This window comes from Zalophus californianus, chromosome 16 (genome assembly GCF_009762305.2).
Source record: "Zalophus californianus isolate mZalCal1 chromosome 16, mZalCal1.pri.v2, whole genome shotgun sequence".
NCBI classification, from domain to species: domain Eukaryota; kingdom Metazoa; phylum Chordata; class Mammalia; order Carnivora; family Otariidae; genus Zalophus; species Zalophus californianus.
Genome location: NC_045610.1, coordinates 57298696 through 57313103, shown reverse-complemented (window position 1 = coordinate 57313103; position 14408 = coordinate 57298696). Strand labels below are relative to the sequence as shown.

The window sequence follows — 14408 nt, the reverse complement described above, 5'->3', positions numbered from 1 at the left end:
TGGGCTGACAAACGACAGAAGCCTCTGAACTCCATCAGGTTAAGAAATTTTCTCTCCATTCTGTTCTTCCTAATGGGTTCATTTATTACCTGTGAAGCCTTTGGTTGCAAATTCATGGCTCCAGGTGGACTTTTCCAGTGCTCCCTTTTTCTAATGTCACTGTGATTCATTCGGGCATCTAGGCTGAAAACCTTGGGACTGTCTTTGTCTCTTTTTTCCCTATCACCAGCAATCCTGCTAGCTCTCCCTTTGACTTCTCTCTCCACTTCTCCATCCCTTGCCCCTGCCCTGTTTCTTTTTTTTTTTTTTTCCTAAAGATTTTATTTATTTGAGAGAGAGAATGACAGATAGAAGGCACGAGAGGGAAGAGGGTCAGAGGGAGAAGCAGACTCCCTGCTGAGCAGGGAGCCCGATGCGGGACTCGATCCCGGGACCCCAGGATCATGACCCGAGCCGAAGGCAGTCGCTCAACGAACTGAGCCACCCAGGCGCCCGCCCCTGCCCTGTTTCTGATTAGCCTTTTGTCCTATGCCTGGACTGCTATGGAAGTCTGATGGCTTTTCCCGTCTTGGTCTCGGTTCAGTTGTCCAGGTCTTTCCGGCCGGCAGCAAACATGGGATCTTTCTAGATCCCATCTCCCAGGTCTAGAGCAGTGGGCTGCAAACTTTCATGATAATGCAACCCATAAGTAGAATTCAGCATGTACCTCTGATACATTTATTTATAAATTATATACTTATTCAGTAGAAATGAGGAAAATAGAAGTTCTCATTTTCTTCTTATACCCCACTCTTCGGGTCATGTGCACCCTGCTTGAGAGCCCATTGTTAATAAGTGCAGTTCCAACTCCATGAGCCGGTGTCTGTTTCCAGATCGTACTTTGCTGCTCCTCTCCGGGTCCTCTGCCTCAAGCTGCTGTACCTACTGTCTTGTCACTGTGCCTTTCCCACGCCCGTGCACTAACTACACTGTCCTCCTTTCCCTCCGCACACCGGGCTTCTCCTTGTCCCCCTCTTCACCCGTGCAGCCCCTGTCTGGTGTTCAGTGTCCCGTCATGGTTCATCAGCTCTCGAGAAGCCTGCCGGCACCGTCCTCGCCCCGCATCGCCCCGTGTTCTAAATACCTGGTACTTGGGGCTGTAGTTTTTGTTTGGTAGTTGATCACGAATTGCTTTTTAACATTTTGTATATTGTTTTATATTTTTCTGTCCTATTTTTTCCAAGATTATAAGCATATTCAAAGCAGGTATATAGTTTACCATCTGCCCACGGTGCCTCGAGTATAAAAGGTTCAATAAATATTTGTTAAGCTGTAGTCCGATTTCTTTTTCCCATTAAGCTGCCTTAGTATATTATACTCCCCTTCATCCACCTAATAGCTACGTACAGAGCCCTGCCCTCCATCATTCACCTTGAACTCAACAGCAGTTGCAGGGACACCTCACAGAGGGTAAGGAAGATGGTGACACGGCGTCTTAGTTTCTCCTGTGGCTGCTATAACATTACCACAGACTTAGTGGCTTAAAACAACACACATTTATTCTCTCACAGCTTTGGGTGGTGGTTAATCTAAAAAAGGTTCATAGCGGGGCCCCTGGGTGGCTTAGCCATTAGGTGTCTGCCTTTGGCTCAGCTCGTCCCACTTCCAGCTCCCTGCTCGGCGGGAAGCCTGCTTCTCCCTCTCCCGCTCCCCCTGCTTGTGTTCCCTCTCACTGTGTCTCTCTCTGTCAGATAAATAAATCAAATCTTAAAGAAAATTCATAGGACTGCATTCCTTTGGAAGGGTTTTTTTTTTTTTTTAAGATTTTATTTATTTTAGAGGGGGAGAGAGAGGACGCGAGCAGGGGGAGGGGCTGAGGGAGAGGGAAAGAATCTCAAGCAGACTCCGTGCTAAGCGTGGAGCCTGACGCAGGGCTCAATCCCACGACCCTGAGATCGCGACCTGAGCCAAAGCCAAGAGTTGGATGCTTAACCGATGGAACCACCCAGGCACCCCTCCTTTGGAAATTCTAAGGGAGGAATCCATTTCTAGCATTCCAAAGAATGCATTTTCCAATTTCTAGAGGCCACGTACACTTCTTGTCTTGTGGCCCCGTCCTCCATGTTCAGAGCCAGCAGCTTAGCACCTTCACTCCTCTCTGACTTCTACTTCAGCCCCAATACCTTCTGTCTGTCACTGGCCCTCCTGCCTTCCTCTTAGAAGAAACCTGTAATTATACTGGTCCCACCTGGATAATCCATGCTAATTAAGAGATCTTTAACTTCATCCCATCTCGAACCATGTGAGGTAACACCTTCACAAGTCCTGGAATTAGGACGTATGCATCTTTAGGAGCCATTGTTCAACCACAAAAGGCTGAGCTGGCAGCCTAAGGGGTTGGATCGCAGAATGTGGGTCTATGGAACAAACCCGAAAATGGTGCCATGGGCCATGGACTGTCTGCTGTTCATGCTTTGGGTCTGGACATGGGAGCAGTGGACAGGAAGCCTGACTGGCCATTCTCTGAACTCTCCTACTTAAGTCCAGTTTTTAGATGCTGGTGACAACTGTGTGGCCTTGTTCTAGAATATGCCCAGGAGATCTTTGATATTTCAGGACCCCTAATTTACTAGAGCCTGTGCCTGTCTTCCCAGGCACTTTGGAGACCACACCATGGAATGAGGTGGTCAGAGCCAAGGGCGGGATCAGCTGTTTTATCTTTACCTTTATTGCTTTCCACAGAAACAGAGAGATTATACCCTTGAAGGGGAGTCGGGGAAGGTATCTAATCTTCAATACCTGCACAGGTAAGGGCTATAATTTTTTTACTCTTTAACACTGTAGTTAAAATATATCCTTGGAATGAAAGAGTATATATAATGTTTACATGCATTTTAATTTCTAATTTATTATATAGCAAATAATAGTAACATACATGTGCATGTCTTATATAGGAGTGTATATGTTGCGTTTGTATGTTATACATATAATTTTAAATTTATAACTGGTAAGAGTAAGAATACAACTAGTAGAATACAACTAGTAGAATACAACTAGTAACTTGGAAGCTCCCTTTGGCCCCACGCTGGTTATTCCTCTTTCTCTTCCAGAGGTAACTGCTTTCCTTTTGCCAGGCTCCGAAAGTTACTCTCCTCTGTGTTCCCAATGTTTTCTATCATCCCTTCAGTTTCAACTCCAGTTTGATTCTGTCTGGAGTTTATTTTTGAGTGTGGTGTAAGGATCTCCTTCACCTTTTTGCATGAGGATGATGGATTATTCGGGTACAGTTTACGGACCACACCATCCCTTCCCCATTCACCTGCAGGGCCAGCTCCGTCGGGCGTGCGGCCCATGTTCTCCTCTCGTGCTCTTTTCCGGATGCTGTTCTGCTCTGCTGATTTATTCTCTGTACTTGCACCAGCACGGTGAATGCCTATGACTTGAGTCTTGGTGTCTGGTGGAGCAAGGCCCCCAGCAGGTTTTTCCTCAGGCACAGCTGGACTCTTTCTGTCCCTTTGCTCTTTCATATACATTTTTAAATCACCTTTGTCAGGTTTAATTTTGTTTTAAAGGTGTGGATCATTCTGTTCACCCTGAAGAGGGGTGGAAGGAAGAGTGACAGTTTTGGAACTTTGTGGCGAGAAGTAAAATGACTTGGGAAAAGTGCACTTCTCATTAGATTCTCTATCCCATGTGACCTTGAAATCTTCATTGCTTAGTTACTGCTTCTAACTTTTTTCACGAACCTGGCACTATTTTCAGCCATTCCCCTAACCCCTCCCTTTTTGTAAAAACACCTCCCAGCCCCCACCCCACCCCACCCCCAAGTTTTAAAGACTGTCTTTCACAGTGTGGAGGTTGGAGGGGGAGTGGCTGCTCTCCAAAGTCTGCCAAGGCAGCAGTAGAGCTGGGAATTAGATATTATGTGAATGTCAGATTGAGTGCCAGATGACTCCGAGGGCTGTCGAGCAATAATGACCGTTTGATGTCTTATATTCAGCAGTCCTGTGAGAAAGCCGAGGCCCAGGAGGTTAAGGCACGTGTTTGTAGTTAACAGCCACAGAGAGTCAGAATCAGGAGTTGATCCAACTTCCTAACCTTGAAAAGACTCTGAGAGCTTTAACAGGGCTCAGAAAACCTTCAAATTGTGTTGCCCCGATGCCCCCGGATCCATCCGCGTAACCATCCAAAGAGACTGTCCCTTAGTATCTTCTGAGAAGAGAAGGTCCTCAGATGAGTAGGAGCAGCTGTTGTGCGAGCTCAGTATCCTTGTAGTGTGGGCCAGGCAGTTACTGATCCTTGTTCCAGGAATGGGCTTGCCATCCATGGATCATCTCAAGGACTAACAGTGACCTCTGAAGTCAGTAGCTTTGGGGCTCTTTAAGACAGAAACAGAGGATATAATTCAAACTAAAATCAGATTTCGTCATAAGGTCTTATACCGGCCCACTGCAGATCTGCCACTGAATAGCAGCCAGAATTGAGGCTCAGGTCAAATGGCCCTGCTGTGTGACACGCCCTCGCCCCCACACCCTTCCCCTAGGTCAGTCCCAACTTGTGGTCCAGTGCTCTTCTCAGAACGCCAGCTTCCCTGAGCATAACCTGAGCTGACGTGTGGTACATTCCAGCTACCTGACTTATATCAAGTTGTCCACGGCCGTCAGGCGGAACGAGAACATGGCCAAGGGGCTGCAGAAGGCACTACAGCAGCAGCCGGAAGATGACAGCAAGCGCTCCCCACGGCCCCAGGACCTCATCCGGCTCTATGACATCATTCTGCAGGTGACCCTCGAGGACTTGGGAAGCAGGGCCTGTCCTTTGCAGACACAGAATGACTTAGCTTTGCGTAGCGACAGGGCTGGGACCAGCAGCAGCTGTTAGTGGCTCAGGAAGAGAGGCCTTGTTCTCACTCAGCAGTGAGCCCTGACGCTCGACGTGTTGGTGTGTAGAGGCCACCAAGCCCTCGGGTGATCACTGAGCGCTTCGCCTGCACAAGATCCTCTCCCACGTGCTGTGGGACTTCTGAGACCTGAGGCCACACTGTCTTGGCGCACTGGAGGTTGGTCAGTAAGAATGAGAGACACATGCACACCCTCCAGGCATCTGTGGGAGCTGCCAAACGGAGGGCCGCTCTGAAATGAAAGATCAGACCAAGAGATCCCCTCTAGTTGACTTGGTCTGAGAAGTCTCGGAAGGAGGTGAGGTGTGAATGGAGTCATAAAGGACAAACAGGCTTTCGGTAGCAGAGAGGGGGTGGCGGTGATGCTAGGCGGGGCTGCTGCCAGGCCACTCCTCGCAGACCTTCCCATTATTGCTGGCCTGGGCTCTCTTTTTGCTTGTGTGTGTTTTTACAAGGTCTTCTGTGAAAAACCCAATCTGAGGCCTGCTCTTCATGAGTTCTCTTGTTGCATCTCTTATGCAGAATCTGGTGGAATTGCTCCAGCTTCCTGGGTTAGAGGAGGACCGAGCCTTCCAGAAAGAGATAGGCCTCAAGACACTGGTGTTTAAGGCTTATAGGTAAGGTCCCATGAGGCGGATGGCGCTCTCCTGTGCTGCCTGCTGGCTCTGTAAGCCTTGGGAGCATGGACCAGACTCCAGAAGATTGGGTCGTTGGCTGTATGGTTACCTTTCCAGTGGTCAGAACAGTCAGCCCAGCATGTTCAAGGGAAGTCTTTGCTAAAGGTACTGGCTGGGAGTTTCCAGTGTACCTCATTTGTTCTTTGGATAGGGCGGAGGAGGTGGGGGAATACACGCTAAGGTCTTCTCCCTCCTTTTCCCTCCTTCCTCCCGGTGGAAAAGGAACAAGTGTAGGAAAAGGTGTTAGTTAACAGAACCAGAGTGGAATCTGAACTGAATTAGGAGAAAGCTAAGGCTCCGTTTTTTGTTTTTGTTTTTAAATGAATCGTGTTACTTGTAATTTGGAGGTGGGCTGTGTGGTGCAAGAGAAGGGTGTGGACGGAATGGCAGAATAGAGCCGGGTGTGTAATTGCCACCCCCCCCGCCCCCCGGCCCTCACACCCCAGTACTCTATTACTCTCTGGCATGCCCCATCTTCACTCTTGTTAGCCCTCTTCCAGGCCATGTTCTGTCAGGAACCAGCAGCCCTCAGGCTCTGTTGACCCCAGTGGAATAGTTTCCATTAGCAAGAGGATTCTTGGGTTTGGTTTTTGAAAAAGAGGTGAGCAGGGTTGACCGAGCTGGCTGGACATGTGGGCAGGGGGTGGGGCTCATTTGGGCAGCATTCCTCCTCCGTGCCTGTCCCCGCTTCCACCATGTGCCTTTGGGAGCCGCACAGTAAGACTGACTAGAGTCAGACAGTAAGTAGAAGACAGGGGGCCTGTTACAGCGTGGGACGTGCACGGCGCAGGGAAGAGTGGAGGGTAGCCTGGCAAGCCGGGGCATGGAGAATGTCGGGGTCTTCCCTGCAGTGATCCTGAGGTTAAGAAGCCTGTTTCCAAATCTAAAATTGAGCCTACACTTCAAGGAAAGCCTTGATCTTCTAGAATATTCTGGTTCTTTCCCTTCCCCGCCAGGTGTTTTTTCATTGCTCAGTCCTATGTGTTGGTGAAGAAGTGGAGCGAAGCCCTTGTCCTGTATGACCGAGTCCTGAAGTACGCAAACGAAGTAAATTCTGACGCTGGGGCCTTCAGGAACAGCTTAAAGGTGCGGCACTGCTCCTTGCCCCCACACCCAGGGAAGCTATGCAGTGAGACGACCTCAGGCCCATCCTCCCTGGCCAGCTGCGGGTGTGGTGTGGCCCTGAGCGCTCCAGGCCTGAGATGGACTCGGGTACTAAGAAGGAAAGCCATTCCTCTGGTTAAGATAAACTTGAAGTACTCTTCTCAGATTCAGCTACATGTTATAGTCACCTGAAAAGATTTTTAAAAGATGGCTGTCTGTGTCCCATCCCCCCAGATTCTGGTTTTGATCCCTGTAGGGTCTGGGGTGTGCATTGGGATTTTGTAAAGCCCCTCACCGATTGTGATATGCAGCCGAGTTGAGCGTCCGTGATGAAGCCTTTCCCCACAAAGTGTGCCTGTACCAGCAACAGCATTTGGGAACTTGTTAGAAACCTCCCAGGCCCTGTCTGCCTTTTAGCAACCCCCCCAGGCAGTCTGGGTATACCTTCAAAGCTTACCTGCTGATGGAAAGTACCTGGTGGTTTGGTTCATTTTGCTGCTTGTTGAATGACAGCTGGCTTTTTAAGCTGTGGACTGCCGTGATGACGTGGGGCTTGAAGCACCAGCTGGTCCAGGGAACCCAGGCGCGTTCATTTACTAATGGAGACCGTTGGGGAAGATAAGCCGGGGTTGCCCTGGGCAGGCTGGTGTGGGAGCCGCTGCTCTGTGGGCGTTCACCTGTTCCCTCAGAACAGCACTGGGTTCTGGGATAACGTACACACCAGGCTTCTGCCTTCAGAGCCACACAGACTTGTGTGTGGAAAGGAGGAGGTCCTCGAGTGAAGGTGGGGATGGGAAGGAGAAGGTGAGGGGTTATGTGGCCAGCGTGGTGGCAGCGTAATGATGGGGTGTCCTTGGCCCCGGGGTGTGGAGGCAGACTGTGTGGATGATTATCCCAGGAGGCAGGGAGAGGTGTTTACAAATCCCTGTCTGACCTGGGTCTGAGAAAAGAGGCGGGAGGGGTTCACATCTTTCCAGATTTTGCCAGGTAAGAGACTGCAGCCTGCCACGGGGCCCCTTTGTGCTTCAGTCTCCTCCTCTGTAAAGTGGAGTACAGATTAATTCAGGATTATTAGGAAAGTGGAATTAGCAATTGTGTGAACTGCTCAGAAGGCACCTGGCCCGTCGTGCATGTAGCATGTGATACGCTTATTCATAATACTGTCCTCGCTACTGTCTCGAGGCATTATTATTTAAGCTAAGGCATCACTTTTCCTGTCTGAAACAAGTTAGTGCCCTTTTTTTTTTTTTAAGATTTTATTTATTTGATAGAGCGAGGGAGAGAGAGCAGGAGCAGGTGGAGGGGCAGAGGGAGAAGCAGGTCCCCGCTGAGCAAGGAGCCCGATCTGAACTGAAGGCAGACGCCTAACCGAGCCACCCAGGCGCCCGTTTTGTTTTTTTAAGTAGGCTCCACACCCACCGTGGGGCTTGACCTCGTGACCCTGAGATTAAGAGTCACATGCTCTGTCGAGGGACCTAGCCAGGCGCCCCAGGCTAGCGTGTTTTGTTTTGTTTTGTTTTGTTTTGTTTTTTAAATAGGGTAAACTGTTTATAAAGTCTAAAATCCTGTGAAAATAGTGGTGGGAGCACTTAGCTCAGGTTGGTTTGGCGCACTTGTCTGGCCCGGCTCTGGCTCATGAGTACATGTTTTCTGAATCATTACAGGACCTGCCCGACGTGCAAGAGCTCATCACGCAAGTGAGGTCAGAAAAGTGTTCTCTGCAGGCAGCAGCCATCCTTGGTGAGCCACTTGCCTCTTCTTGCGACATGTTCCCAAATTTCCTTCGCTGGTATCTCTCCCCTCTCCTGCCCCCTACACTCCTGTTCTAGTTAATCTGTAAGATTTTTATTTTTTTCTGCCATTATTTCTGCCACATGAAGGCATCAAACTGTGTGGAGGAATTTATTTAATTTTTCTTCCCCAAAGATTTTATTTATTTATTTGACAGAGACAGCGAGAGAGGGAACACAAGCAGGAGTAGAAGAGGGAGAAGCAGGCTCCCTGCAGAGCAGGGAGCCCGATGCAAGGCCCGATCCCAGGACCCTGGGACCATGACCCGAGCCTAAGGCAGACGCTTAACAACTGAGCCACTCAGGCGCCCCTACTTATTTATTTTTTAAGATTTTATTTATTTGCGGGAGAGTGAGAGAAGGAGCACAAGCAGGGGGAGCGGTAGAGGGAGAAGCAGGCTCCCCGCGGAGCAGGGAGCCCGATGCGGGGCTCGATCCCGGGACTCCAGGATCATGGCCTGAGCCGAAGGCAGATGCTTGACTTAGTGAGCCCCCTGGGCGCCCCTGTGTGGAAGAATTTAGAAAACCAGTCCCGAGGTTCCTCCTCCCTGTTAGTATTTTTCGTACAACTGTCGGGCCTCCACTGGTCTGACGACTTTGCTTCTGGGGTCTATCGTCTGTTTGTCGGCGCTTCTTAGCAGACCTCGACCCAGGAGGGAAAGGGCTGTAACTTCCCCACGTGTTGCTGCCTTTGCTCTTGGCATATAGAATCCATACATGTGACAGGTGTCATTTGTGACCATAGCGTGTTACATCCCTGTTCTTATTGAATCCCTATGCGACTTACAGATGCAAGTGACTCCCACCAAACGGAGACTTCCTCCCAAGTCAAGGACAACAAGGTATGTCTGGGATGCAGCTTTTGAGGAATAAAGAGGAGAATTCATAACTCACTAGAAATGTGTGCTTAGTTGTAGAACAGAGAGCCCTTCATTTCTAAGCAAACCCCCCGCTTGCCTCCCTTCTTCTGCTCGGAGACGTCACAGCTGTTGTGTAAGGTTTGTCCGTGGCAGCTAGGGACACAGCTGGCCCCAGACAAGGAGCTTAGGAACTTGTGCTTTGCGGCGCAGCTGGCTAGGAACTCGGCCTGGGACGCCCAGTACGCCTGTGCCCCTGGCCCGGCCCACACCTCTCCCCACCTCACTAGGTTTCAGTGACTCTCAGCTATGAGATGGGAATGGGATGACACCCTTGTAGCGGATTGGTGGGGATCAAGGGAGGAAGCCCATGTAGGCTCTGAACTGGGTGCTCAGCACGTAGTGAGTGTTCCACTGGTGGTCTGTGATTAACTCCTGGGTTCCTCCCTTTGGTTTGACTCCCAGCCTCTGGTCGAACGGTTTGAGACATTCTGCCTGGACCCTTCCCTCGTCACCAAGCAAGCCAACCTCGTGCACTTCCCGCCGGGATTCCAGCCCATCCCTTGCAAGCCTTTGTTCTTTGACCTGGCCCTCAACCATGTGGCTTTCCCACCTCTTGAGGACAAGTTGGAGCAGAAGACCAAGAGTGGCCTCACTGGATACATCAAGGGCATCTTTGGATTCAGGAGCTAACCAGGCTCTTCTTGGGGGCAGGGGGAGATTCTCACTCTTCATCTGTATTGTGAGAAAACCCCAGCAAGTTCCATGATACTAAGTCCAGGTCTGCATTGGCCCAGGGCAGGAGCGTAACGTCCTCAGCCCTGCGTCCCTCTGTCTTGTGTGTTTGTGCACTTGCGGTTCTTAACCGGTGTGCTAGAAGGGGGACCCTGCCGTCTTCTGGTGGATGTGTGTGGGATCCCTCTGTCTGCACCTACTGGGGGAAGGGCTGCTGCCATCTGGCCCCGTGGCCTGTGGGAGCCGCGCTCGGGTGGGTCCACGCCAGGCATGGATGGGAGCTCGGAACTTTGTGTCGTGTCTCTTCAGTACCGCGGATTTGCAGCGGACGACTCCTCGCCATGAGCATCCAGAGTCCCGTGAAGAGTCTGTGACCGGGGACCACCGGCAGCGCCGCCCACAGCTACAGTCAGCCTTATGCCCTGTCACCTCCAAGTGGGAGTTAAGTTTCAGAACAAGCAAAGAGCTCTATTTTTAGAAGAAATGTGTTACACTCAGAAATGATGAAAACAAATCTTATATTAAAAAGGCAAAGATGCTGGAGACTGTGCCCATGTTTTACATGCTCTCACCTCTGGTCCCAGTGCCCTCCTAGGGCCCTTGTCGCTCGATCCTGTCCTGGGGGTGTCCCCTGACTTCTGGCAGCTCGGGTGTGTCTGAGGCCAGTTAAGGGGGTATTAGAGGCACTTTCTAAATCTGAAATTTTTAGATGCCATAGATTATATTTAAATCAATTTCCTTTTTTTTTAAAAAGCTCTACGCCTGATGTGGGTCTCACACTCATGACCCCGAGATCAAGAGTCCCGTGCTCTACAGACTGAGCCAGCCAGGTGCCCCCAAATTTCCTTTTTTTTTTTTTTTTTTTTAAAGATTTTATTCATTTGAGCTCTGAGAGTGCATGAGCAGGGGGAGAGGAAGAAGCAGACTTCCTGCTGAGCAGGGAACCCGATGAGGGGCTTGATCCCAGGACCTGGAGATCATGACCTGAGCCAAAAGCAGATGCTTAACCGTCTGAGCCACCCAGGCGCCCCTCCCCTGATTTCCTTTTTAAGTTTTTCCTTTGGTGACCCTTTTTCTATTTCTATCATAGCATCAACAATAGAAGTCCTAAAAGCAGTGAAAGAAAGCGAGCAATAAAAGTGATTTAGACATGCGATGTATCTGAAACTTCTGAATCCCTTTGGAGATGGAAATTCACTTGCCCCGTAGGAAAGCGAAGCCACAAAGGGAGATGTTGGCTTCAGTGTGGCGTAAACCTGGAGCTGATCAGAGCAGCTTGAAGGGGAGGCTGGGTGATTACAGACAAGAGAACATCATTTCACGCTGGACCCACTGTGGGCATGGCCATGCCTCTTGTTTTCCCAGGGAACTGCAGAGGGGGGGAGTTGCCAGAAGTTAGAAGACAGGAAGACAAATCAGACTTCTTTGTTAGAATTGCATGTTGTCAAGGACTCCAGATGCTCAGATTGTGATCTCTCCTCCCCCCAGGATTTGCTTTGGGTCAAAGAGCCTTAGGAAGCTGATTTTGTTTTTATTTTATTTATTTTTAAAGGTTTTATTTATTTGAGAGAGAGAGGGAGAAGCAGACTCTCCACTGAGCAGGGACCCGACTTGGGGCTCGATCCCAGGACCCTGGGATCATGACCTGAGCCAAAGGCAGACGTTTAACCAACTGAGCCACCCAGGCGCCCCCTGATTTTGTTTTTAAATAGAAAGTTTTACCATCTGTGCTGTACAAGTCAGGGGTTATCCTCCGTCCCTCTGAAGATACAGCACAGATGACCTGAGCATGAGGTCTTGGATTTTGGTCCCGAAGGCTCAAGACTGTGTCCCTAATGGGCTGAGGGAGCCCTGGGGGTCTTTACCCTTTTCCTTGTCCTCCTCCTGGCTCCCCAGCTTGGCAACAGCAGGCTGTGGACTAGGCTCTGTGCTTCCCTCGCCCCTTTCTCTGTGCCCACCGGCTGCAGCCACAGCTGGGGCAGGCCCCCAAGGGCAGGCCCCCATGCAGGCAGCCCTCCAGCCTGTCTAAGCCGGTGGCTGCTTCTGCCCTCCTCTGGGAAGACATCCCTTTGTCTTGCTCATGGCCCTTCCTACCCGGCATCAGTGGGGAGGCGGAATCCAGAGTTAGTCATTCTGATTGACCTTTTCTAAGCTTTTTCTTTCTGTGGCCACACTAGAAATTCCCTTCCTCCTGGTGTCCCCTGGAGCTGCTGTGCGTGGTAGTGGCTGTGGTCAGCCGCTGAGGCTGTTAACAAGGCATGTTTAGTATTAAGAGCACGTGTTTACACAAGAAGACAGCCCTGGCAGGGCCAAGGTCTCTGGTTAGCTTGCACATCCCTTCAGATAGGATCCCTGGACATTAAACAGGCCGTCATGGGAGACTGCGCCAAAAGCAGGACCCCAGCATGTCCTCAGGCCAGGAAGCAGCGCTCACGGCCGTGGGTTCAGAGTCGAGCCCTGGGCTGCTCCTTGGGCCACCATGTTTTGCTGGGTAGATGGCACAGAACAAAATGCCAGTAGCCGCACAGTGGAACAAGAGTGCGGTCTTGAGGCGTAAGGGATGGATGTAGGTACTCCGCTTCCCGTGCTCATTCCTGCAGCTGGGGCTCCCATCCCTCCCCAGGATGAGCTATGCTTGCTCAGCAGGCTTGGACCCTGCAAGAGGCTTCTGTCTCCCCAGATCCAGAGAGGAGGAGAAGCTTACTTCAGGCTCTGCCTTACAGCCGCCGTGCTAAGGGCTTTTGTCTGTTCAGTGGTGGTGGTCTTGCAGAAACATGAGTGGTGAAAATTACCAAGAGATAATGCTGAACATCAGATTGAAAGACATAATTTGGCCAAGTTTGTGGCCTCTAACCCTGTTGGTTCTGTTTGGAAAAACGGAGCATTGAGGCAGCTGGGGCCAGAGGGGCTCTGACCACTCCGTTTCCTGGGTGTTTTCTCCTTTCCATGTGCATTGTTTCGAGGTACTGTCTCTGGTTTTACTTTAAGCTGAGAATTCTTGGATTCCCCTGTTGGAAATGAAACACTGCCAGGCTTCGTTCCATCTCCTTTCTCCGGTGGCAACCTGAGCCTTTCACCATGGCTGGGAGGTGCCGGCCTGTGGTGGCAGTGCGCCCTGCCCCTGCCACGGCTGGAGACCATCCCCATCTCTCCTCCCACTGAGGTGATGCCCTCACGCCCTCTAGGGGGGGTGCTTGACCCTGGGGACTGCCCGGGTAGGGGCTGCACTGATTTTGCACACCTGGCATCAATACCCAAAGCTAGCCGATCACAGAATTCTAAACAGCACGTTGCTGTGCAGCCTTCACAAGCTTGGACCCTTCAGAGGTCTAGGAAAACACCCAAAGATAGCAAAAATATGTGTTGGTTCTAATTTTTAAGACAGTTGTTGCTACAAAAGAGATGGAAACCAGGTTTAGCTGTAAAATTTATCGATGTTCCAAAGCAGAGAGATAGATTGGACGCTGCCTGCATCCTGACAGCACCAGCTGGAAGAATCGAGCCTGTCGGCTGGCTCGCTGTCAGAGGCGGGGCGCAGGCGGGGCTGCCCGAGTGGGGAACACGGCCCCCCACCCCCGCTGCAGGGCGGCTCTGCGGCATTCACCATGTTATTAGCTGGTGTAAGGTAGATGAAGAGTGATCTCAGATGGCGAATACTGATGGAGTACTCGTGAGAACCTTTTGTCTGACCTCTCCGAGCTCTTAAGGGACTGTGAGCTCAGCATCTAAGGTTCGGTTTTTATTTTTGCTTTGGGGCAGGACTGTGACAGCCCATCGGTCCGATGAGCTGCTCCGTGCTGGTGCCAAGACCTGCAGGAAACACCGAGCAGGCGGGGCCCTGCGTTCCCCTTGGCCGTGCCCTCCGTGGGGATTTTCACGGCGTTGGAAGGGGGAGCCCGGCTTCGCTGTAGTCCCCATTTTCGGCAGATGGTTTCTTCACGTCCACTAACTGCAGCATGTGTCCTCATGCTCAGTCTGTGGTTCAGTGACTCCTCACACTTGGAAAAGAAGCATAGCCCTTCTATTCGGCTGAGCTTTTCCCAGGGGTCTTGTGGCAAGAGGCAGGGCAGGTACGACAGGCAGGTGCCCGGTCCCCGAAAGCTGTGATGTCTGTCAGCTCTGGCTTGTCTGTGGAATGGAGAGGGCGTGGGGGTCCTCACCCAGAAAAGGGGGGCATCTGCTTCTCTGTGAGAAGGCAAATGTGCAGAGCGTTTACTTAGTACCTAAGAGGCACTTGACAAATAGGAATTTCCCTCCCTTCACCCCCCGGATGGGCGCCGGCATCGGCATCGGCATCAGAACGCGGGCTTCTCCGCCCAGTGCCGCCTGTGGCCCGCGCGCCGTCCGGGCTGGGACCTGGGGCCTC

At 51.1% G+C, this 14408-nt stretch overlaps 2 protein-coding genes across 2 annotated transcripts in view; one reads left to right on the top strand and one right to left on the bottom strand.

The window, feature by feature from the left end:
- SRP68 (signal recognition particle 68) overlaps positions 1-10606 on the top strand; it is a 32213-nt gene extending 21607 nt beyond the window's left edge. Inside the window, exons 10-16 of the mRNA XM_027625098.2 lie at positions 2722-2786; positions 4608-4761; positions 5402-5496; positions 6513-6642; positions 8325-8400; positions 9240-9292; positions 9773-10606. Coding sequence (XP_027480899.1) covers positions 2722-2786; positions 4608-4761; positions 5402-5496; positions 6513-6642; positions 8325-8400; positions 9240-9292; positions 9773-10000 — 801 coding nt within the window. The 3' untranslated portion in view covers positions 10001-10606. The remainder of the gene's footprint in view (positions 1-2721; positions 2787-4607; positions 4762-5401; positions 5497-6512; positions 6643-8324; positions 8401-9239; positions 9293-9772) is intronic.
- LOC113939299 (60S ribosomal protein L35a-like) overlaps positions 1-14408 on the bottom strand; it is a 426207-nt gene that overhangs the window by 357392 nt on the left and 54407 nt on the right. The gene's annotated exons all lie outside the window — the stretch shown is intronic.